The 23,386-nt window shown below is 37.2% G+C and overlaps 1 protein-coding gene across 1 annotated transcript in view; it reads right to left on the bottom strand.

Moving 5' to 3' along the window:
- Window positions 1–23,386, bottom strand: part of SPON1 (spondin 1) — a 197,999-nt gene that overhangs the window by 5,666 nt on the left and 168,947 nt on the right. The window contains exons 8-14 of the mRNA XM_062577305.1: window positions 5,702–5,903; window positions 4,554–4,694; window positions 3,286–3,361; window positions 2,697–2,879; window positions 2,182–2,352; window positions 1,905–2,072; window positions 847–1,011 (exon numbers count right to left, since the gene is read on the bottom strand). Of these exons, the coding sequence (XP_062433289.1) occupies window positions 847–1,011; window positions 1,905–2,072; window positions 2,182–2,352; window positions 2,697–2,879; window positions 3,286–3,361; window positions 4,554–4,694; window positions 5,702–5,903 (1,106 nt within the window). The remainder of the gene's footprint in view (window positions 1–846; window positions 1,012–1,904; window positions 2,073–2,181; window positions 2,353–2,696; window positions 2,880–3,285; window positions 3,362–4,553; window positions 4,695–5,701; window positions 5,904–23,386) is intronic.

The following is a 23,386-nucleotide window of genomic DNA, read 5'->3' as shown; positions in this document are numbered from 1 at the left end:
AATCCATGCAGTTGTCTCCACACCATCTATTGCTGCATGTGATATTCCAGGTTGGGAAGGGATGTAGGTCTGTAAAAAAGACTGGCACAATTCAGAGATGTATCAAAGATGTAGCTCTTTTCTGCTCTGTCCCTGAGCTAAAAGAACCACACAGGTAATCTTAAACCTTTCTTTCTTTCCTTCCTTACTTCATCTCAAAGGTACATTCTGCATTTCTCTCTCTCTATATATATATATGTGTGTGTACAAATTTCTGACTTACTGTACCATTAGGAAGTGCATGAATTGTTGCCTAATGTTGTGGTAAACACAGAGTAACCATATAACCAAAGCAGTATTGGTCATCAGCCTAAGTTAGAGTAAGGCAAAATTAAATTAAATCATGGTCCTATTTCAGCTGCCAGTAGCCAAAAGCGTGTAATAAGTATAAAATAAAATAAATCAAGATGATAACACTCCCTTATTCCTAAAAACACCACCCCACCCCTATGGCCAAACCAGAGCATAATACAAAAGGAAAACAAGAATGAGAGCAGGAGAGCATTGGATCACTTGCTTACTTGCAACTTACTTTAAGGAAGCAAGAACTGCTCTTTCCAGCTGTAGACCCCCTCTCCAAACAGAATTGGAAAGTCTATAACATTCCTGAATTTAGAGAATATTTATCTAAAATGTTCATACTACATTTTATAACCAAAGGCAAGCAGAAGATAGTTGTCCATACAATGTATTTTTTAAAAAAGAACTGCTGTAAGCATTTAAGAAGTGATGCTGCAAAATAGTGGTAAGGTTTTGTCTGCTAGTCTGTAACACACGCAGAATTTTCCCAGAGTTTCTCACACTTACGGCATTCAGGTAACATGCATTTTTCCACTTGTTCCATTTCCTCATTACAATCTCCAAGCTCAGCAGCAGATTTCAGCATTCTTTGCCGGGTTCGCATTCCCTTCCCACACGTTACACTACAGTCACTCCATTCAGACCAAGGAGAAAGTAGACAGGGAATAGTATCTAATATGAAAATAAAAAGGTAATGAAGCTTTGTTATACATTACGAGGGTACACATTTTGAAAATAATACAGGTAGAAAATGTATTGTCTTTTATCTGTCTTCAACTACTCATATTTTGCTGTCGCTTTGGACAAACTAAACCACAAGCTGAATGATGCTTCTGCAAAAGCTGAGAAAAATTGTATTTAGTAAGAAGGTTTGCTTGGTTTTAACAGGCTTTGTTTGCTATCTTTTTATATATCTTATTCATATATGCAGCTCCTGAGCAGATCCATGGAATAAAGAGTTTAAGAAGTTAATTTGGACCGTAACTCTTTTAAGAAACCAATATATAGTTTCAGTGCACAGAATTGGAAGGCAAATCAATATAGTCTAAAATGTGGCATTTATTTACCACATTTAATCTACTAAAAATCACTTTTAACTATAGTTCTTGCTGTCTCTGATGAAAATCTTAACATTTCTTAAGAAATTAAAGATGATATTGTAGACTACTAAATGCTAAGGGGCAGACTGACTGACTGCACAGAAGGAGCATTGCAATTTCTCAGCTGCTCATGGGCTAAAAGGAGAGGGTCCTGCTTTATCTTAGTCTTTTGATTAAATATACCTCATATTCTAAAAATCAGAAGGGCTTACATATGCTAATATACACATCACTGTATAGCTAATTAATACACTCATAGCATATAACTTAGTATTTTTTATTGACACTCTCATTCTGTTGATGAAAGTGGTACATAATGTACATTCCCCTGAGGAACGTGATTTTAAAGGGAACAAGAAAAAGTGGAGGGCTTTTGTTTTAGCTATGTTCTTTGGTGTGATGGAGCAATGTGTCAGAAATGATGTCTCTCCTCTTAGTGGAGGTAATGTACTCATGGACACTTACGGCATTCAGGCATCATACATTTCTCTGCCTCTGTAGTTTCTGCCTTGCACATGGATCCGTCAGCGGGGGTCATCTTAATCATTCTGTGTCGTCTTTTCATTCCCATTCCGCAGCTAGCACTACATTCATCCCACTCGCCCCATTCTGTGACAAGGCAGCTGCTGGGGGCTTTTCAAAACACAAAGAGAAACGGTTCACTAGCAGAGCTCGTATAAAACACATTTTCAGCAGCGTTTCTATTATCGACCGATTTTACAAAGCTAAATGAAATACTTACAACATTCCTCATTTACTATACATTTCTCAGTCTCTTCAGTAGGCACTTTGCACATAGAGCCATCTTCAGGGAATTGTTTTACGTATCTCTCTCTAGATCGCGTTCCCATTCCACAGGAAACACTACAGGGGGACCATGTAATCCAGTCAGACATCATGCAAGTGGAACCATCTAAAATATAGAGGACCAGTTTTATCTCTAATATTAACATGATTACTACCCCCTTCCCTGATAGATCTGTATCTGCCCATTTGTGTACAGTATCACCTTTTTGCTGCCTCTCACATGCTGTCTTCTCTTATTTTCTCCTTTCATTCCTTTCACTTCTGTGTACTTCATACATCCACTCAACTGCCAAATTTATCACAGACAGCTACTGTTTGCATTCTTCAGCTATTAGTCCCCTGTTTGCCATAACTCAAGTCATGCAGCAAGCAACAGTTTAAGGACTTTACAGACAAAAATTTCCCTATCCTACAAAATACTCATTTCCTCCACCCCTTCCCCTTAATTACCTTCATCGCTGCAGCCTGGACCCATGCATGGCTGAAAATCTTGGGTATCCGGACAGGGCACACTGAGGTCCAGCTGAGCTTTAAGCATTCTCTGCCTCATCCTCTTGCCCTTTTCACAAGTAGAAGAGCTGCAGGCTGACCACGGAGACCAGTTTGAATATATGCAGGTCTCAGGCGTGTCATCTAAAAATCAGAAAAGGCAGTGAAAATTAACAATAGATTATCATACTTTAGCTATTAATATGGTCAGTTATTTCCATCTGCACTACAGGCTTCTGCATTTTAACCTGAGGAAAAAAAAAAGACTAACCACCAACTTTAGTTTAAAAAAAATACATATTGCTCCTTTTTTTTTAGAACCCTGAAAAGCTTCCATTTTATTACTTTCGCTGTGATTGTCACCAATCATGTACCCATGCAGTTTCTTTTCGGTATAAGGGAAAACTAAAAGGAAGTACCAGAAAAAGTGAAAAACTAAATCACTCTTTGACACTGAGTGAGATTTCTGCTCCTTAGTCAGTTTTGTACTTTATCTAGAAATGGCACAAAAATATAAATTTAGCATAGCACAAACTAGTTTAAAAAGTACCTTCTTCTTTTTCTTCCGGTGCTAGATCTGCCACAATATCATCTATGTTATCAGGTACAATATTGCATTGCTCCCCCTGCAAGAAATGATTGTGGAGGTTGGATATAGGGAACTCATGTATAACCAGATAGAGAGGCTAAGACAGGTATGAAATGAGTTACTAGAAGCTGCAAGGTAACACAGCTAATGCGTTAACACAGCTGTATGTTACACATACAGCTACAAATCTGTAGTTAATCACTTTTGTGTAGACCCCAGTGTGGAAAACATGATTTGCTCAATTTTAATAGCACTTAAATGATTCATGAGTCTTATAATTTCATCTCTAAGAAATTTACAGTACATAAAAGTGATGATAGCAAGAGGAAGGAGAGGCTGAGTGAACAGAAAAATTATGTACATTTCTAAGTACATATATACTTATATTTAGTTATAAAAAAGGACTTCTGAACTACAAGTAGGGGACATCATCCTCCAAAGAAATTTTCCAACAGTACATTCAGTTCAGCAGTCATGGGCATCTGTCTAAATTACTGTGCAATTGTTCCCCAAATACAATACACTTTGAGGAGAACAAAAATGAAAAGATTGAGCAACTGCTTCAATTAAAAAAAGAGCAAAAAATCTTTGATAAAAAGGACAACTAGGCTATCATTCTAGATCAATTTGGAGCTAACATATGCTATGGATTAACTTACGCTTTTGAAATGCAAATGGAACAAAATGATGATAAAAATATTCAATTGTGATCTAAACACCAACTCCTCTGGACCCCCAAAGGAGAAGAGGGACTAGTCTTAAGAAGATTCTTTACTGGATACTAATGGAGAAATAAAGTTAAGAAAACCGAGTTTAATTATCAGAGAATGTTTGTGACAAAGGGAAGCACTGAGTAATTATATAGGAAAAGTTGCACCATAAATAATTAAGACATGGCTAGACAAAGCACTCGGGAAGACAGTGTACTGTATCTGCAGCAGTAGCAACAGGACATGCTAAATAATTTTTTGTATAATGCTTTGCTTTCTCTTCTAATTCCTATGCATATTTTTTAAAATCCCAAAATAAGTGGATGCAGTAATTAGCACAAGTAGGCGAAACAATACCTTAAGACAGTTTTAAATTTAAGAAGAAGTTTTACTTATTTTCTGCCATTATCTTTGCTGAGTGTTGGTCGTGGAGGATAAGGTTCCAGGGGAGGGGGCCGAAGGCTGTTTTTTTAATTTTCTTTTATGAAGAGCTACTCCACCATTATTTTGTAATACTACCTTGCGTGCAATTCTCTCAATTACCACTCTGGCTACCAGCTTGATAGAGCCTCCTTCGGGATCATAAAATGGACTTTGAGGGTGATCTAGGCTTGTAAGTGGTCTGATCTTCTCTTGAGGAACTGTAGGTTTGTTGGGAGACTGCAATCAAAAAGGAAAATATCAATATGTCTTAAAATAATTAAAACTATTAATAAAAGTATAATTCATCTGCAGAAATAAAAACATCTCTGAATGCTGGACTTGGAAATTCCAATGGAAGGTGAACTCAGTATGCTCAACTTAACGGTAAGTTTTTCTGTTGTGAAGAACTTCTCTAACACTTTGAGACTGGACTCTGATGCTGGGTTCACAATAAGATGTGTGATTAGACAACTGCATTAAAAAAAGACTCCAAAACACCTGCAGAGCTGCATTATAACTGGAGAAATTCCTTATGTTCTGAAAAGACTGGATCTGAGGGGAAAAAGAAAAAAAAATACCTTTTGTCATCTAAAATAGAGCACGCATGGAATTTGACAATGTAACTCATCTTGCCTAACTTCAGATTGTCTATACTGTGTGTTTATAGAGTCATGCTGTAGGTATGTTGATCACTCACGGAGATTTAATCAATTCAGTAATTGGGTATGTGACTCATTTGGTCAAAAACAGGATTTTACCTGAGGATTATCTGAATCTCTTTTTAGACTGAGACAGAGAACAGGAGAGTGGATGATTTTAGAGCACTGTTGTGATGCAAAGTGCAGATTTTCATTCCCTACTGTAGTGACTATTAACTAGTCTGTGCCAAGTGGGACAATCAGCACTGGGCTGAAACACTAGAAAACTCCAGTTAACTGGCTGCTCATGGCTCTCAGTATCCAAGGGTCTGGGCACCTTAATACTTTTATTCTATGTCCTCAGTTTATTCAATAGGTAATTATAGTAATATCCCAGGGGAATATGATATTATTCCCTTAGGTACAATGAAGGAGAGTAACTGCTGCCAGTATCTACCTAATTGACTTTTAATTTGTTATAAGCAAATTTTCTAGTAAAATAGTATAAAGATGTATATAACATTACCATGGATTAAATAGTTTTCATTTTTGCACAGCTTTAAGGTAAACTTTATGTTTTGAATACATTACACACAGTCCAAATACCTCATAGGTAACACCACTGTCTGTGCCAGCATCCCATGGTATTAAATCCTGAACGACTTTCTGAACCCAGCCACAGTCCTTGGTACAGAGGTCTTCAGCTGAGAGGCCCACGTTCCAGTCCGGGCTGGGCCCCAGCATGGTGAGGAAGGACATCAGGTGCCGATGCCTATCAACGGAAAACTCAGCAGAGGGAGCAGCTCTCCTGCAAATTGCAAATAAGACAACAATTAACAACTGAATTCAAGTTTGCTATTAAACAGCAGTGAAATGGTGCTCCACACTTGGAAATATGGAACACAGGAATGACACTATCTAGTTGTAGAGGTGGACAAGCAAGAATGGGAGAGGACTCTTGCTCTGCACAGGGTTTTCTTCTCAGCTGTGGGCTGCTGCTACTTGAGAAACAACTTTGACATCGTGCAAGGATGGGCTCAGTTTACTGGGTGACAGAGATGTAGCAATAAAAGGCTGCAGCAGCATGCTTATGTCTCAGTCATACAATAAAAAGCTCATCAGGACACTTACTTCAACAATCCAAAAATTTAAAGTAGGGAAATATCCTGAAGTTTTGGGCTGCTGTGATACTTTTGACCAAAGAAGCTAATACAAATTCCGATTTTTAAAGTGCTTAGACGTGCAACTGTGTTAGTGGTGGGGAGGAGGAAATGCTCATTAGTTAACATTTTAGTGCTCATCTAAGTGAGAACTGAACGGCTATTGCAAGCCCCCCAGAGTCCTTTTGCAGGTTTCTGCCAGGGGATATGAAAACATTTCTATTCATCCTGCCTTTGCCAACTATTCTCTTAAGAAGAAACTGTTAATCGTGCTAAATCATGTAGTGCCCTCTGATGTTGACCACTTATTATCACATTCCTGTTCAAATAGCAATTAAAATCAGATCTGAAATGGAGGTTTCTATTCTCGGGTGAAAAGCTGGAACTCTTCATGGCATCTTCCTCAGGAACAACAACTACTGTTGGGTTACTAAGTAACTATTATGCAAATTGGGCAAACCAACTCCAACAAAAATTGGAAAATCAGTACAAGTTTTCTTCAGATACAGGACTTAACTAACACAGGGTCCCCTTCCCCCCTTCCCCCCCCCAGTTTATGGCAAAACACACTGTTTTACGAGCATCTGAAGATCTGAAGACCATAACTGGTTATTTTTAATGTAAGTAAGTCTTGTTCTTGTGTTACTCATCCTGCCTGTTTGGGTAGCTGCACATATATAATGCACATACACTGTTCTCTAGTCAGAAGGAGAATCTTCCTATTAATGCTTACCTCGCTGTAAACATGCGGTACTACATCTGTGCATTTACTCTGGCTCAGAGCTCTCAGGACATTAAAAAGACAGAACAGCTCAAGGACAATGTTCTTGAGAAGGTATCAGATGTTATCAGATGTTTGATGTCTAACTTAGGCTGGTTCCTAGTTCCCCTTCAAGAGGAAAGTTGCACAAATAGGCATTTCTTAATAGTTAAAAATGTTCTGGCCAGCTGTGTTCTGGAGCCCTTAGAGTTGTTTCTTACTGTGTAAATTGGCCTATACTGAATTAAAGATTCTGAGTAGAAGATTTTCCAACTGTTTGATGACATTAATCCTGCCTTTCCAGGAAAGAGATGCAAATGACTTTTATCATGACAGATGGAGCTCTGTTTTGATTTCAGTGGAAAAATTTGTCTAATGTAAATTAATAAAATAATGAATGAAAGTATCAGTGTCTCTCTGTGAATACAATATTCTGATATATTTGTCAAGTATGTGGCAGTGATTATTCTTTAAAAGCCTGCCAACTGACTCCAGTATCTAAAGGGTTTGCTTCAATATAAGAAGCACTTTCTAAGAATTCCCTACGGGAATTTTATATCTAATACGGAGAAATAAACAACTTCTTCCAGGCTGACAGTACACAGCAAAAATAACAAAGATATGTTTATTTATATACCTGATCATTAAATTAAAGATATGTCTATAATTTGCATACTATAGAACAGAGAGACCCAAAACAGCTCTTGTAGAGAAGAAGCAAGGGCAGTGTGGCCTGCACAGAGCCACTCACTACTGCTTCTGGCACCTGAGATATACTAAATTTGTCCATATGGGTTTCTCAACGTTATATTTCAATGGTCTGTACAGACATGCTCTCAGAAAACCAAGAGAGGCAGACTACCATGCTATTTCAAGACAGATGTTTAGAAACCACTTGAAGACTCCTTTAGACCCATTGTAGTGGAAATCTTTTGTCACTTGCTATTCTTCTTACAGGCACAGAATCATTAAGTCTTTGAATGCTTTGTTAGGTAAGTAAATATTAATCATGTTATTAGAATTCAAAATTAAACATGTATACTATATTTCTAACTATATCAATATTGAAACTGTGTGAAGGAACACTTTAGTAGGAACTAATCTTTGCCTACAAGCTTCTGCAACTTACACCTCACATTAGATAGCTCAGTAACCCCTTCCATCTTCAGGGTCCTTTGTAAAAATTACCTACCTCCTGCTCCTGCTTTTTTTAAGCAAGTAGCTAGTTTTATGACTGTTTGACAGATGATAAAAGAGAGCAAAAGATTAATTTGCACATCATTCCCACTTTAGCTTCCAACCTCATTTTTTTGTCGGAAAAATCCACCTAGCTGTTCTGTGATCCTGAAGGCACTCAAAAATCCTCAAGTGTCTCGGCTTTCTCCAGCAAAGCTCCACAGATATATCAATGTCTAATTTGTGACATGCTCAGAAGCACTTTGGGCTTGATGTCATCAGCTGCTCAGCAAACAGCTCATGTCTAAGCTCTGTTACAATGAGACAGGAGCCAGACATTTCTCTGTATATCTCACTTGCCGGACTGGACCTATTAGAAATTTTTAAAACCAGAGGAACTGGCAGGAGACCCTTTTTTTCATCCAGTCATTTCATGCCTGTGTAGCCCAGCCTAGGTTTGCTAACTACACCTCAGTTCCTCCTCTGCCTGCAGAGGAGATTCAGATTTCTCCCAGGAACGTGTACGTGTTAGTCTGTTTTCACAGTACTTTATGGGTCTCCAGTTGAAATTGTTCCATTTTGCATAGATTATGTAAAGGCTCGTACAACCAAGAAGGAGAAAAAAAAAAAAAAAAAAAAAAGTAAAAGAATATCAGTGCGGAACAAGGATAGATTCCACACCCTGTGCTAGTGAATATTTAAAGTATTTTGCCCAATGTTTTTTCAATACAGAAATGTAAAAATTAATAGATGAAACAGGGAGGCAAGTTTTTGCCGCCTTCTTACTCCACTCTTCTGCATAAAGGCACACAAGGTGTATACACTTTGGCTGTTGTGCAGCATAACATGCTAAGTTGGACATTTTTAGAATTTCCATTATGCCAGGTTAAAAAAATGAAGTATTTAAAATAATACATTAAAACATATATTTTATCATATGATGGTTTTGTGGCATTTGTTCAGATATTATATTAATTAATTTCTCCGGGGGTACTTGTAAGCAGTATGTATACAAATTTGAATCACAATTGTGTAATGCTGCCAACATTCACACAGTCCTCCTTGAGCTGCTGTAACTAAGAAAGTAAGTGAGATCTAAGGCTAAGTTTATATTCACTACCTAGGCATAAGGATAGGCTTATACAACATAGAACTGCTTTTTCTTATAAAATGGCAAATTTTAAATATTTCCAGTATGTGAGCAAATAGTGCCATTTTTAAGATCTTAAAATTTTAAGAAATTTTTCTTCTGTGATGTGTTGAACTTGTTTAGTAATGCCTATAGGAAAAGTTTTATAAAATAAAAATGTTTTTTTTTTTTTTTGTAAGAACTAGATGCATCCCTTTTACATGCCCTACATGTGTAAAAACACAGGAGAATATGAGCTGCAAAGCAAATCCAAAGGATTTAGGTAAGGTCTAGGTGACAACCTTGATTCTAAAGCCACAGCTGGGGTTCCTGCTTTTGCTGGTTGAAGCAGACAGTATTTTTCCACTGTGAGCCTGATCAGCCTGCTGACAATTCCTCTCACATAATACAGAATGAAACAAAGCACCAGATAGTATCCTGCATTCTAATTTTCTCCATTTTCTTTATTTTTCTTCTGTTTTCTCATTGCCTTTTAAGCATGATTTGAATCACAAGCTATACGGATGACATATACAGAGCAGGATAAGAAAATGCTCTTTTTTCCCCTAGCTTTAGGAAAAAGATTAAAAGAGCACAAACATGATTTTGCTTTACAATGTTTTCCCCTAAATGAAAATCTAGTTGCTGATGCTATCAGTGCTGAGGATAGGATGGATTTAAAAAAAAAAGCCTTTGACAATCCAACAGAAAATGCTACTTGCTGCAGGATGTATTTTTGAGCGTTGAATCCATATTGTTGTGTTTTACTGGTATCAATGTAAAAGGTAATAGAGTACTGCTGAGAAGGTGGAAATACCTTAAAGGAATAGTAAAAATAGTATTTTACAGAATAAAACCTTTGAGGTTACTTTTGATTTAGTGTTTCATTAGTATACAAGTAAAAGACTAGAAAAAGGCAGCCAGCGCATGTAGTGTTTGTCTCTATGATACTAACTAGCTCAACAAAAAAAAAGACTATTCTTACGTTTGAGTTTGTACATTGGGATCAATGTGAATTACACCACTGGATTTCTCTCTACTATGGTCATGTAAGAAAACTTTTTTGCTCCTTCTTGGATACAGATTTTTACAGCACACAAAAATCTATTATATAAGGACAGAACTGAACATTAAAAGCATCTGTATTTCCACCGCAAAGTGCAGTGTGGTGTAGAGAATCTCTGGTTAGCTGTTAACTCACCAGTACAACATGCAATGTGGTAGATGCAGCAGCAGAGAAGAACACATCAGGCTGAAACATCTTCAGAAACATTAAAGTTAGTGCAGCACTTCACAATTACCCAAGTTAAAGTTTTGGTGATGGGGAAGAAAAATAAATGATGTGCTTAAGTGGCTATATTAGAGATAATAGGAGCATGTAAAATACTTATGACAGTTAATGGAAGTAAACTTCTACTTCAGGTAGAGAAGTCTTAAATGGTTTATGTTGGGAGAACAATATCTGGTTGATTCTATGGATTTATTAAGGTGAAGGATATTGAGGCTATGGTAGTCTGAAATTCCTTATACTTGCTCTCCAGCTTTCTTTGCAGAGCTGTATTAAGCTATCAGCATTACTAGGATTGCCTTATTACTAGGATCCAGACATCAGATTCATACATTTGTATTAGGAGCTGATTTCATTGGTGCTAAGGGTGAACTAACAGCCTTTTCAGACACGAGAAAAACAGCGTAACCACAATTTAAGTAAGAGAGGTAGAAGAATCTGTCCATGTCTGAGGGCAGCCGGAGGTAACTGCTCAGAGCCGCGCACGGGCCACAGGCACCAGTTCACAGCGCAGCGATTCAAGCGCTGCTGCCTGCGGGAAACCACCTACCTCCAGCCTGCAGGCAGCTGCCAGAGGCTGGGGACCAGTATAGCAGAGCCGGGAATCTGACCTGGAATCAGCTGTCTGGGACAAGCCCTGGACATCTGCTGCCATCCCACCAGCAGGCACAGAAGAGCGTGCCAAGGACTGTGGCTCCTTCCTCCTAACCCTGGCTTTATAGGTACCTTCATCAACTTATTACTACTCCTTACTCAGCAGCTCTTTACACCTCTTCTGACCATCTCTTAGAAATGTGCTAAATTTACCCGAAGTGTCAGATACAGTAGGAAATGGTTTATGGGAGAGGAAAGGATCAGAAAGCTGATTATTATCTTTCATAACTATTTCTCCAAGAAAATACTGTGTGATCGAGGTTTTTCATATTTAGGGGATGTATCCAATTGGAAAGGGAGTACAGAAGAGCAAAATCACTCTTACAGCCATCCTACAGGATTACTTAAGGAGCATAAGCCTTTTTTTTCCTAATCTAAAAAGTTTAAAGCTTTTTGGCAATCAATTAGCAATTAATTAGAAAAATTCAGATACTTTCTTCACAATTCCTTTGAAGCACCCACATTACCAACATTTGGAATTGACTTTTAACACATTTTAAGCAATCAGCTGTGCCTCCAGCACTTCTCATATTGGATTTTAAAGTCCAATAAATCCCAGTAAATCCTGACATTTAATGGAAGAGTATTGTGCAAGCCACAAAAGCATCGCTCTTGGTGCTAATACACCAATGAGGTAAAAATACTATTCTTTTTTTTAGTTGAAAAAACTGAATATTTAGTTGAAAAAGCTGAATATATAGATCATAGAAATTACATATTTTTAGGGAGACAGTAAAAGAATTACTGTTATGCCTGTAATCAGCAAAACTGACATGCTTTTCTTCAGACATTTACACTACATCAGAAATACACTTTTCAGGACAGAGGCTGTATTTCTTCAGCTTAGAACTTTTTGCTATTGATACAAATAGCATTATGAGCAAGCAAACACATTTCACACCTTTGAACTTCCAACTCTGCACCTACAGCCTACCAGCTGCACCTACACAACGTCTGTTTTATTGACTAAAACTTGAAAAGTATGACATCCTGAAAAGTGCACTTGCTTCAAAGAAATAATGAAGTGAGGAAGACCTAAAATTGTGTGGAAAAACTACTGCTCTCCTGAAAGTCAACAGCTACCAAAACAGATGTTATATTAAGATGACATATCTAAGAAAACATTTATGAAGTCATGCATAAGAATTAGGACTATTATTCATAGGTATCAACACCTAAACGTAAAAACAGAATTTCAGCACTGCACAGAATCACAGAATCAGCAAGGTTGGAAGGGACCTCTGGAGATCATCTCGTCCAACCTCCCTGCTCAAGCAAGGCCACCTAGCGCATGTTAGACAGGGTTGCATCCAGGTGGGCCTTGAATATAGAAGATGGAGACTCCTTAAGTTCTGCTTAAATGTAGGGCAGGTAAACTTTTAACCTAATGAATAATTTAAACATGCACATGTCTCAGAAGAGGCAGGGAAAAGAAAACTGTAATAAAATGAACACTAAGTCAATGAAATTTGACTGGCATCCATATAAAAAGGTTGAAAATCACTTTAATGCCAAGCTGTTATTTTTTTTCTCAGTACTGAATCAGAGGTGATGACAGTAAGAGTTTGTCTATTTTGTTCAAAATGAAATAGATTACAAAAAGCCACAGCACAGTCTTTGTCAACTACCCTTCAGTCTACAGAAAGGACTGCATTAAAAAAAAATTCTCATGCTACCATATAAAAGTGCTTAACAGAAGAATCTTGCCTATAACCAACTGAGAGGACGTGGCTATGTGAGTGTATATGTAACTGAGTAAGAGACTACATCATTATCACTGACATTAAAAATACTAATCCAAACAAATGATGTTCTAAACAAAAAAATAAGAGTGTGAGAGAAAGGAAAAAAAAAAGAAAAACCCCATCACATTGAGTATTTAAAAAATATATATATAAAAATAAAGAAAGAACATCATTGTGCAGCAGCTTCTTTCAGGCATTTTTGTATTGTCAACCAGAAAAAAAAAAAACCCTCCAACTACTACTTCAGACAATAATGAGATATTATTCATTTATATATCATACCATCTATTTGACATCATTCATTCAGAATGAATTTAACCTAACAATAAACTACAAAAAAGGCTTTTCTCATTTAAAAAAATTGTCAAATATCTGAGAATGCTGAAGTGTATTGTACTCTTGGTAGCTTGGTCACAAACCAGTCTGGTGTGGTTCTCCTGCATAATGCTGGTGGCCTTTGTTTCCCTTTGGATTAGCTCCAAGTCACTTTTTAGATTACTTCCTGTGCAATTACAGTCAAACCACCTTTTAAGAATCCTTTTGCAAGATACGGGATTATCATATCTTATCCAGACCAGTCTGCCTAGGCAGTGAAAGGACTGTCCCTGTATGAATCAGCCAGCGTCTCACCTCTTCACTTGGGAGCTCTGGAGCGACAGATCACCTGTCTCACCTCCCTTCTGTTTTCCTCTAAAGGCAAATAGAAGAGCCCAGAGTAATTACAGCTATATTTAGAAAGAAAAGCTTATGGGACGTCGTAAGAGCACTGCTCCGTTGTACCCCCCCCTTTTTTTTTCATTTGACCAATCTACAAAGCCACGACTACGCACCGTTTGCCTTGAGAAATAATCCTGAGCGATTACCTCCCTTATCTGCGGTGAGAAGCATCACAGCCAGACTGCTGAGCCTCTCCTCTCCCGTAAGCATATCGGATGAATAGCCTACACTTATTTGTGAGGGTGCTTTAGCCAGAAACTCCAGTTTGCTACCAGTTTCATTTATTCTGAATGTTAGATTACTGCAATAGCTTTTAGTGGAAATGACTGCATGGCTATTTATTGGAATAGCTACAAGATGTAGGCTTTATCTTCAAAGATTTTAAAAGAGAATTCTCATGGGTTCCAAAACAATTTATTTTACAAGTAGCAAAATCTCACAGTTGTATTTTATGTTTTCCTGGTCCCTGTGTAATCTCTGAAGATGTCCAAAATATCACAACCTTTATTAAGACTTTACTTATTAACTTCTTAAAGACATTTCATGTAATTCAGTGTGTATAACCATCTAACCTACCTATGTCTTTGTGGTGTCTAGAGATGTGAACTGGAGATAATACTTAGTTAGCATTTCTAACAATGAAAAGAAATAATAATGCAAATTTTTAAATTTTGCATGTAGAGTTCTGTTCACCCGAGATCTTTTAACCAACAAATTGCTCCAATTACTTAGTGATTATTTATATATGATTGAGGAGATAAGATTAGTAAGTAGATATATAACCATGTGAAAATAACACATACACGAATACTCAAAGAGTTATAAAAGGAAATTATTTTGGCTGAAGGAGAGACAACAGATGGTTGGGAAATAATCATAAAATAGAAACTACCAATGGGAGGAGCATACAAGAAAAACAAAAGCAAAGATAGAATGGTATGAGTAAGTGTGTTTTAATTGGATGCCCATTAATTTCTGTGAACAATCTGTGTAAAGTTCTTTCAGTGATTGTTATTAGTTAAGTCTTTTCTGTGTTTTAATATCCAACTTTCTTTTGCCTAGTGGCATTTGAATTTTAAATAGAAAGTAAATGGTAAAAGTGAGAGAAAATGGAACTGCCATATGTGCTTGCTCTGACAGAAGATGATTGATAAAATTTCTTTTTCTTCTCCAACAAAGACACACGTTCCCTCCACTGTGAATTACGAATTTCTTAATTTCTTAATGTGGGTGTCCATCCATCTGTCAAACAAGGAAGTTTCCCTAGCTCTCAATAATACATATAACACTGAAGACACTAATTTTGTTAATAAGCGTGAGGTAGCTTTGTGATTAGGGTTTAGTCAACACCTAATAAATGTATATGGTTATAAACACAAAGACTTCAGGTGAATACAGTACTTCCCAACGGTGCATGCCTTCATGCTAGAACACAGGAATTTGCAGAGGAATATGCTGACTCTGCGATGCCAACCTGGACTGGGACTGTGCTCTTCACTAAGTGAACCTGTGTAGTGCTATTAACCACTCATGTTGTTAAAGCTTTTCTCTTATATTAACTATCCAAATGTACATACGTATTTTGAGCTACTGAAAACTGAACTTGCCATATACGGCAAAAAAAAAAAAAATGGTTAAAAAAATGCCTCTTGCTTCTATAAATTTTTTAAATGTTTTTTTCCCCCTGAAATTTACTGCAAGTACTTTGTTTTGTTCTGGTTTTAGCCAAACATTTCTTTTGCCTTTTGTATAAAATGTAAAACTTCTTATATAAAAAGACCTAAAAACATTAGGACAACTTATGCATTAGTATTTCTCAGCAGACTGAGGGGGGTTAAAACTCTTCTACTCTTGATGATATTCAGCTTCACTGGATCCATCCCAGCTATCTGTAAAATCTTAAATGGAGAAAATAGCTGAGCTAGGCAATACCAAAGTGTTGCCATAGAAACAAGCAACTCTGGCTGCCTCATTCTTCCCGTTTTGTACACAAAATCCCCAAACTGTGAAAGTGTTTCTTAGTGCTATACCTTACAGTTTTGTGAAAGGAAACTTCATTTACATCTGGCCTGACAGATACTGGCTTTCACCCCAGAGCAGGTTAGACAGCTCAGCTGGACAGTGGGAGATAACAAGAGGGAGGAGGATTTGTGGAAAAACACTCCAGAGGTTTACAGAAATAAAAAGTAAAGACACATAGGCCGTAGTGGCTCTGCAGAAATAAAACGTTGCTCTGCAAGAATCTAAATCTGGAAATAGCTCAGAGACCATTACTGGGAAGGGGGACGCAGGGAGCAATGTAAGACTTTGCAGATATCGTCCTGGTGTATTCTTGGATGCATGTCACCGAATGTACTTCATATGACTTTAACTATTGGGCTCAATCCATGCTGGTCAAGGATTACCCTTGAAAAGCACAGAGTTACCACAACATAGTATTTTCATTTTTTATTACTTTGCCTCTTTGCAGCAGTAGATTGGCTAGGATCCCTGAATGTTACTACCACAGCTTATAAGAAACTCAATTTTAAGAAATGTAAATCCAGAAATTTTAATTATTAAAAACACTATGGAGCAGACGAGCATGAAACCTGACTTTTGCCAAGATAAAGCATTTTCATCATCTCTGCATAACAGATATTCTGCTAGAGAGTATCTTTCCATATAGAACTATGACAAGAGATCTCACAGTAATAGGGCACATAAATCTGAAAAGACATTTATTTTAATAGAGACATTTAATAGAGAGCATTTCTTCTACAGACAATGTACTTTTCCTCTAAGAACTGGTCACTTTCTGGAAAAAAAATGAGCTACCAGCTATTAAGTGACCACAGGGATACTACCATCTTCAGGTATTCACTGAATGTGGTCAGCTATGGATGAATTTTCAACTCATTGCTTATCACGTCTTTCTTTTCCAAAACATGGAAATATCCTACCTTCGTAGTTAAAGAGCGTAAGTAAATTACTGTATTTTCCTCTAACTTGGCACGGATCAAACTGGATATTTATAGTGAAATTAAACCAATGGAAAAATAAGACAGTATACTATGTATCACACAAGATGAACTATAACTGATACATAATATTTCTCACACTTAACGGTTCTCTCATTAAAAACTGAGCCCATTGGTCAAATGCACTGAGACAAGAAAATGATGGAATATGCTATTTTCCTCTGTTAAGGCAAATCACAAAACAACCTCCTACTATTCTGGGCCAGCACTGAATTGTAACATGTGCAATGACACCCTGCCTTCAGTTTACAGCACAGAGCAATCTCAGAGCACAGATCTGACTGCTTCAGCTCAAACTAAACCGAGAGACGCCATCCGGGAGCTTCCCCCTCCGGCTGCCGACAAGGGCCCACGGTCCACGCAGCCAGACCAGCGATAATCCAGAATAACCTCCCACACCCAAAAGTGTGTCTGTTCCTCAGGACTGTTTCACTCGATGGATCTGCTTCGTCTGTAGAGTACTTTTTACTTAGGGAGACAGCTTAGGTACTTACTCATTAAGACGACTACTCAGGTTATAAATACACGCACTGTAGAGACTGTTACGCTTTCACTGTAGAAGTAGTTAGACTTCTAAGTTTAGACAAAAAGACTTCTAAGTTTAAAAAAGACATACCTCACACAAAAATTTTTTGAAAAAACTGCCAGAGTGCTTATTTAAGGCAGAATATTGTCCATGCAATACCACACAACCTCAGGTACTGAAATTCTTATAAAAAGGTATCTTTACTTGGGAAGAGCCACATAGGGATTTCAAAAATACTTGTAAGCATCTCAAAATTTAAATCAAATCATCTGTCACAACAAAAGCACACCATAATCCTTCAGAAAAAACTCATGTTTCTTCTTTTAGGATAAAACAGATCCAGTGATGCCAAATAAAACCACACTTCACTCATCCCACTTCATTGTAGTGGCAAGTCACTGAGAATAAATTTGTAACACAGACAGTTTATCAGCCTATTCCTCGTTTCAATTCTTCGTGCTCTAGCAACCAGCAATTTTTACAGCCTTTTATTTTCAGTTGTTCATGATGACTTGCTATCAATGAGACAGTCAGGCTTGTACAAATCTAATTATTTCTTTGCTAGAAGTTTTATTTTCCTGAATGCAGCTATTATTGCAGTGAAAAGCATGTTATTGTGACTTCAGTGCACTTCAGGTGCAGTAATGGTGCTGTTACAGTGAAAATAACTGGTTTTTATGATATACTTCCCAACTGTGTTAAACAAGTAACGTTCTTACTACTGTGTTTAAAGATCTGTTGATATTGTAAGCTATTAGCTGCAGTTAATACTATAAGCAATTTTTTCTCTTAAGAGCCCCCAGAATGGTCCTTAAGGTTTGCTTCAGGCAACAAATCGAAACCATCTTGGCCTGACAGTTATTTAAGTTTCTTTTTTAATCAGGTATGCTTTTTGAACTGTTCACGCTTCCACTTTACTCTCACTTATCTAACAGATCACATTTGCATAACTATCCACATGAGAGAAGTTAAATGTATGAAATTGTCTCGTGCACACATGAAGTTATTTGGACCACACATGAAATAGCTTTGGAGTAAATCAACTGACGTTAATGGTAGTACTATGCACACTGACAGAATAATTTATCTGTACAGTAGATGTTTAAATGATATTAAAAAAAAAATCTAAAAGGGAAGGAATATTGAATTCAGTAAGTAAAGATCATGGCTCTGTGAATCCTTACAGTATTCTTGTTTTATTTTTGCCAAATAAACTGTAGTATTAGTATTAACTTTATAATGAATTCTAGCTAATGAACCCATATGTAATATATTCTTGGACTTAAGGGCAAGAGAGATTCAGTCATACATACTAAATACCGCAAGGGCCATACTTTATCTTAACTATTCATAGTTTTATATCTTTTTATTAAAAGGAAAAATATATTATAACATCAAAACATTATTGATGTCCAAAACACCATAGATTTTTTTAACAGGACTGTGAGCCACTGAAGTTCCTGTGTTACAAACACTCTGACGTCCCTAGATTGCACCTACAGTATAACAAACAGTTGCCCATGTGACCTACATGATTTTAATTAAAGCGAAAATAATGTCCCAGCCTTTCGTATGTCTTCATTCATTCTTCATCAACAGATTTAATAACTGGCTGGCTTTAATACACACTTTCCCCTTATTATAAAAGGCTTACTTAAAATAGACACTTTTCTCTATTATACAAAACTTAGAAGTGATGCACCCAGGTGTTCAGGGGGTTAAGCATGACTACAAAAGTATAAAATTGTAAAGCAAGCAAATACCTGGACCTTACTTTCTAAAAGTCACAGAAGTAGTGGAATATACTTGCAGTATTCAACCAGTTAGGAGACAATATCAAACAAATATGGATGAAAAAGGAGCATTATAAGGAATTTAGTGTGACAGTAAATAATAAGCTTCCTTGTTTCTGTATAACTCTCAGCTGGCTCTTTTTCACACTAGGTGGAATTATGCACACATGCTTTCTCTTTCCAATTAACAGGTGGAACAATGTTTATAAGCAATTTGTATATTGAAATGTTAATGATATACAGAGGATAGATGATTAAAGGACTATAATACAAGCTTTTATTTTTGGAGGAAAAAAACAAAATTTAATCTGCCCATTAAAACTGCTTAATTACAGTTCACAATAAATCTTTATTTCACCATTCAGAATGCCAGTAAAACCCAGCGATAAGCATATATGTGTTCAAACATGTCTTTCCTTAATACTACTTCTCATCTGGATATTCTAATTAAGCAATTGAATAACTCAGAAGCTAATTTACTCATTTCTGGTGCATGCTTTTGTAAAATACATCTTGATACCTGTATCAGGATTTATGAAGAGTGCGCTGCACATTGGGAAAGGAGATCATTTCAGCATTCTTCATGTAATGGGAAAATAATCATATAAACTGCAAGTGAGCAACTGATCCCATAGTTAAAAGTGTAACTTTTGTGACTAGATGCTGGTTTAAAGAGATTAGTAATTGGTACACAGCTTCATTCATATGAAGTATTTTAATTGGACAGATAGGGACTGGAATGATTGTAACATTTAAAACCCCCAGTTTTCTCTATTGAAGTTGATTCAAGAGAATTAGTAGGTACTTTTCAATGAATTTTCATGTGTATGCTCTGAGGAGTTTGGTGTGGTACTTGTGAATACTTCTATCAAGTAATAAGATCTTCTTAGAAGATTAATTGACATGAGTAACTTGCAGATATTGTCAGATCTCTAGTTCCTAGGACTTTGGGGCTTTTGGGCTTTTTTTTTTTTTTTTTTTTTTTTTTTTTTTTTTTTTTTTTAAATCTAAATTCCCTCTGTTACCAAAACTGAAAGGCACATGGATTTGACTCTTCCCCTCTCAGTGGTGATTAATATGATTAATATAGATTTAGGAGAGAACATTTGATACTGACATTGGCATTCTAAGTTAGACACAATAGAATGTCTGGTCCCAATGGAAAATATCCTAATGATTTTAATCATTTTTTTGATCATGAATGTTATCTGATCATTTCTATTAGGATTTGGTGAATAGGTGTATCCACGCTAAGCCAGGGGGTGGCAGCAAGTTAATGAGACATGCAGCATATCCTCTTGCTGGCATAGGGAATCCACAAAATAATGGCCCTGTTCAGAAGTGAATTAATATTATAGTGGCTCTGCTGCATGGAGCATGTTCTGGTTATGTGGATTTCCTAAACAGTTAAACAAACACTATCAGCTCTGCTTAGCATACCTTCCTTCCCTCCAGAAAGTGCATTACAATCATTTCTGTAGGAAGGTCACTCCTGTCCACTACTGCTTCTTCACAGCAGATCTTACGCTGTAACTCAGCAGTGCAACTGTAGCATATAGCCACATACAAGATGGTTTTATTTTGGTGAGTTTGGTGAGTTCAAGCATTAACTGAGGCACGACTTGGCAGCTCAGCTGTCTGCGTGGGTTTTGGCAAGGGGCTGAATACATGCCAGCTGGCTAACCTGGTCCGAAGGCTGCACGACTGCGCCTTCTCCACCGTTCTTGGCCATGGTGGCTCAACTCAAGGCAGCTCAGACATAGCTCCTGCTACTGCTATCACACCTGATTGCTGCACATACCTACCCTATCTGAAATGCCATAAAAATATTGGAGCTGCCATAAATTGCTGAATTAGTTTAACCTGAATATTTATAGTAGCTAACTGCTACTGTGAATGATGTAGAAATTAAAATATGATAAAAGGGAATGAGGAAGCTGTTGAAACTAGCTCAGTTTTATCAAAATCAGAGGCAACAGGTAAACAGGGAGAAGAGAGAGAGCTTTTTTTCTGGTAAATCACTCAGCCAGGCCATGGAACTACTCCGTGCCTCTTGTTTCTTCTTCCTCAAACAGTCTCCTTATTACTCTGGCTGTATACTCTCCAGAACAAGTTACTTCCAATGTGTAGGAAGTGCAGCAAGGCACTGGTTTTGATTAGAGCCTATATAGACCATATTTTTAATATAGACCATACGGAAAAATATAAAGGAAAAAATACTGATTTTAGTTATGCAATGTATGTATGTACAGTATATCCACATGTACAGTTCAGCAAGAAACAGATAATTCACATAGGGGGATTGGTAAATTAATTTCTCAAATTCTCCAGGCAGATAAGTATAAACATTAGTAACAAATTATGAAAAAAGTACTTCTGAAAGACATTCAATAAATGTAAAAAGCACTCCTCAAATAACGTATTTAACGTATCAAAAGGAAATGCCTACTTGCAATCTTCATTCTGAGAATCTACTCTATTTACTCTAAGTGTAAAACAAATCTAAGTAACTTTGTCCTATTTCCAATGTAGACAAATGAAACAAATAATGGGAAATAAATTTCAACTAGAACTGAGCAAATTATCTGCATTATTATTTATTTGCTTTAAAAATGCAGTTTTAGGTGAATAGGAACTTTTTGTTTCTTGAAACTGAATTCAGGAAATAGTCAAGAAAAGAAACAAACCTAAAAGTGCTTTCTTTTTCAAAATGTACTTAATTTGTGCATTCTATTTTAAGTAATATGGAGGTGTTAAAAAAAAAAAAAAAAAGGCTAAATCCCCCAGGAAATGGAATAAAATATTTTTGTTGGCCAGGAACAGTCTCTCTTCCAGGGGAGCCAGGCAACTGAAGAAGCTATCGTTTGCATAACGCTAACTGCCGCAATAGAAGAAGACAGACTGATTGCTAATTAATGGGAACATGCGACTGAGCTGTACTTACTTCACACATAGCCTTCCCAGTCTTACAAGACTGGTTAACTCAGTGTTTTCAAAACATTTTAGAGATGTGTCTCTTTCAGAGAAAGAAGAGGGTTTTTTGTTAAATGCTTGCTTATACCTCTTCTGTGTGCCTCCCCTTTCAGGAGTCCTCTCCGTGTCAGTTCTCTACCTCAGAAAACCACAGCTACTCTTCCTCATACCTCCTCCTTTACTGCGTGCTTCGATGAGCAATAAAATAGTTAACCAAATTATTAGTACACGTGACTGAATGTGCAGAAACTACTTGGAAAAATTGATTCCTCCAAAGTCAGGGATACACAACTTCATCTGTTATACTCTGGGCCTTTTGAAGGTTTTCTTTCATAACTGTAATACTTAAGAACTACCTGCAACTGTTTTTATCTATTCACTGCAGCAGATAATGGACCTCGTATCACCCCTTCTCTTCTGTCCCCCCCTCCCTTCTCTTCAGGTGCAAATCTTAACCATTGTGTTCTTTCTCCGGCTTATAAATACGTTAGTATTCCATGCAAAGTGGCATGGCTCGAGCTAGAGCATTAGGCTATGCAGTGGTAAAGTGTTCTCACTGTGTAGGCTACTGGTTTGAGTTTTATATTCAGATATAGGTATTACCATTTAAGTCTCTTTGGAAGAAAGGAGAATTTAACCTAGATTTTCCAAGTATTGGGAGAGTGTTCTCAGTATTGGAGAGGAGACTTGTCATTTCCCTGACCAGTATGTATGTACGGCTAACTCAAAAAGTGCACGTGGGGATTTCTGCCAGCTGGGCTCTGCTCAGGTGCAAGCTGAGCCACAAGTCACAAGAGGCTCCAAGAGCGGTCTGGGGGCCCTGGCTGATGAGACAGGCAGGGAAGCTGCTCACGTTTAGCTGCCATCGGTTGCCCCGGTGAAGATTTCGGGCGGTTTGGGAACACTGAAAGTTGGTTGTATTTTTATATATTTAGCAATGTTACTAATAGCTATACAGGTATGTAAACACTTTCGGACCCTTCAGTAGTAGAAGACAGCTGAGATTTTGGGAGTTAGGTGTTATCAGAAAATGCCTGCCTAAATGCCATCCAACGTCCCTTGGTAAATTAGCACCTCTCTGTGAATCACACAAACTTTCAGTGTTAGAGAAGGTCAAAATAGAGGCTCAGTAACACATAACAGTTACAAACATGTAGTCTTTCAGCCCTCTGCCATCTGCTGGTACTGATTAGATAATATTGAGGAACATTAATGTTGTCACAATTTGTTATTAAGCTGTTTTCACTGCTGAAGACTTGAGTATGCAACTGTATACGTAGCCTGAGGCTGTTATCTTTAGTTTTACACAAGGCTATTTATCCATGACACAACAAAACGCGGAGACTGTGG

Source organism: Rhea pennata, chromosome 5 (genome assembly GCF_028389875.1).
Source record: "Rhea pennata isolate bPtePen1 chromosome 5, bPtePen1.pri, whole genome shotgun sequence".
NCBI lineage: Eukaryota > Metazoa > Chordata > Aves > Rheiformes > Rheidae > Rhea > Rhea pennata.
This window is presented reverse-complemented; position numbering and strand designations above follow the sequence as displayed.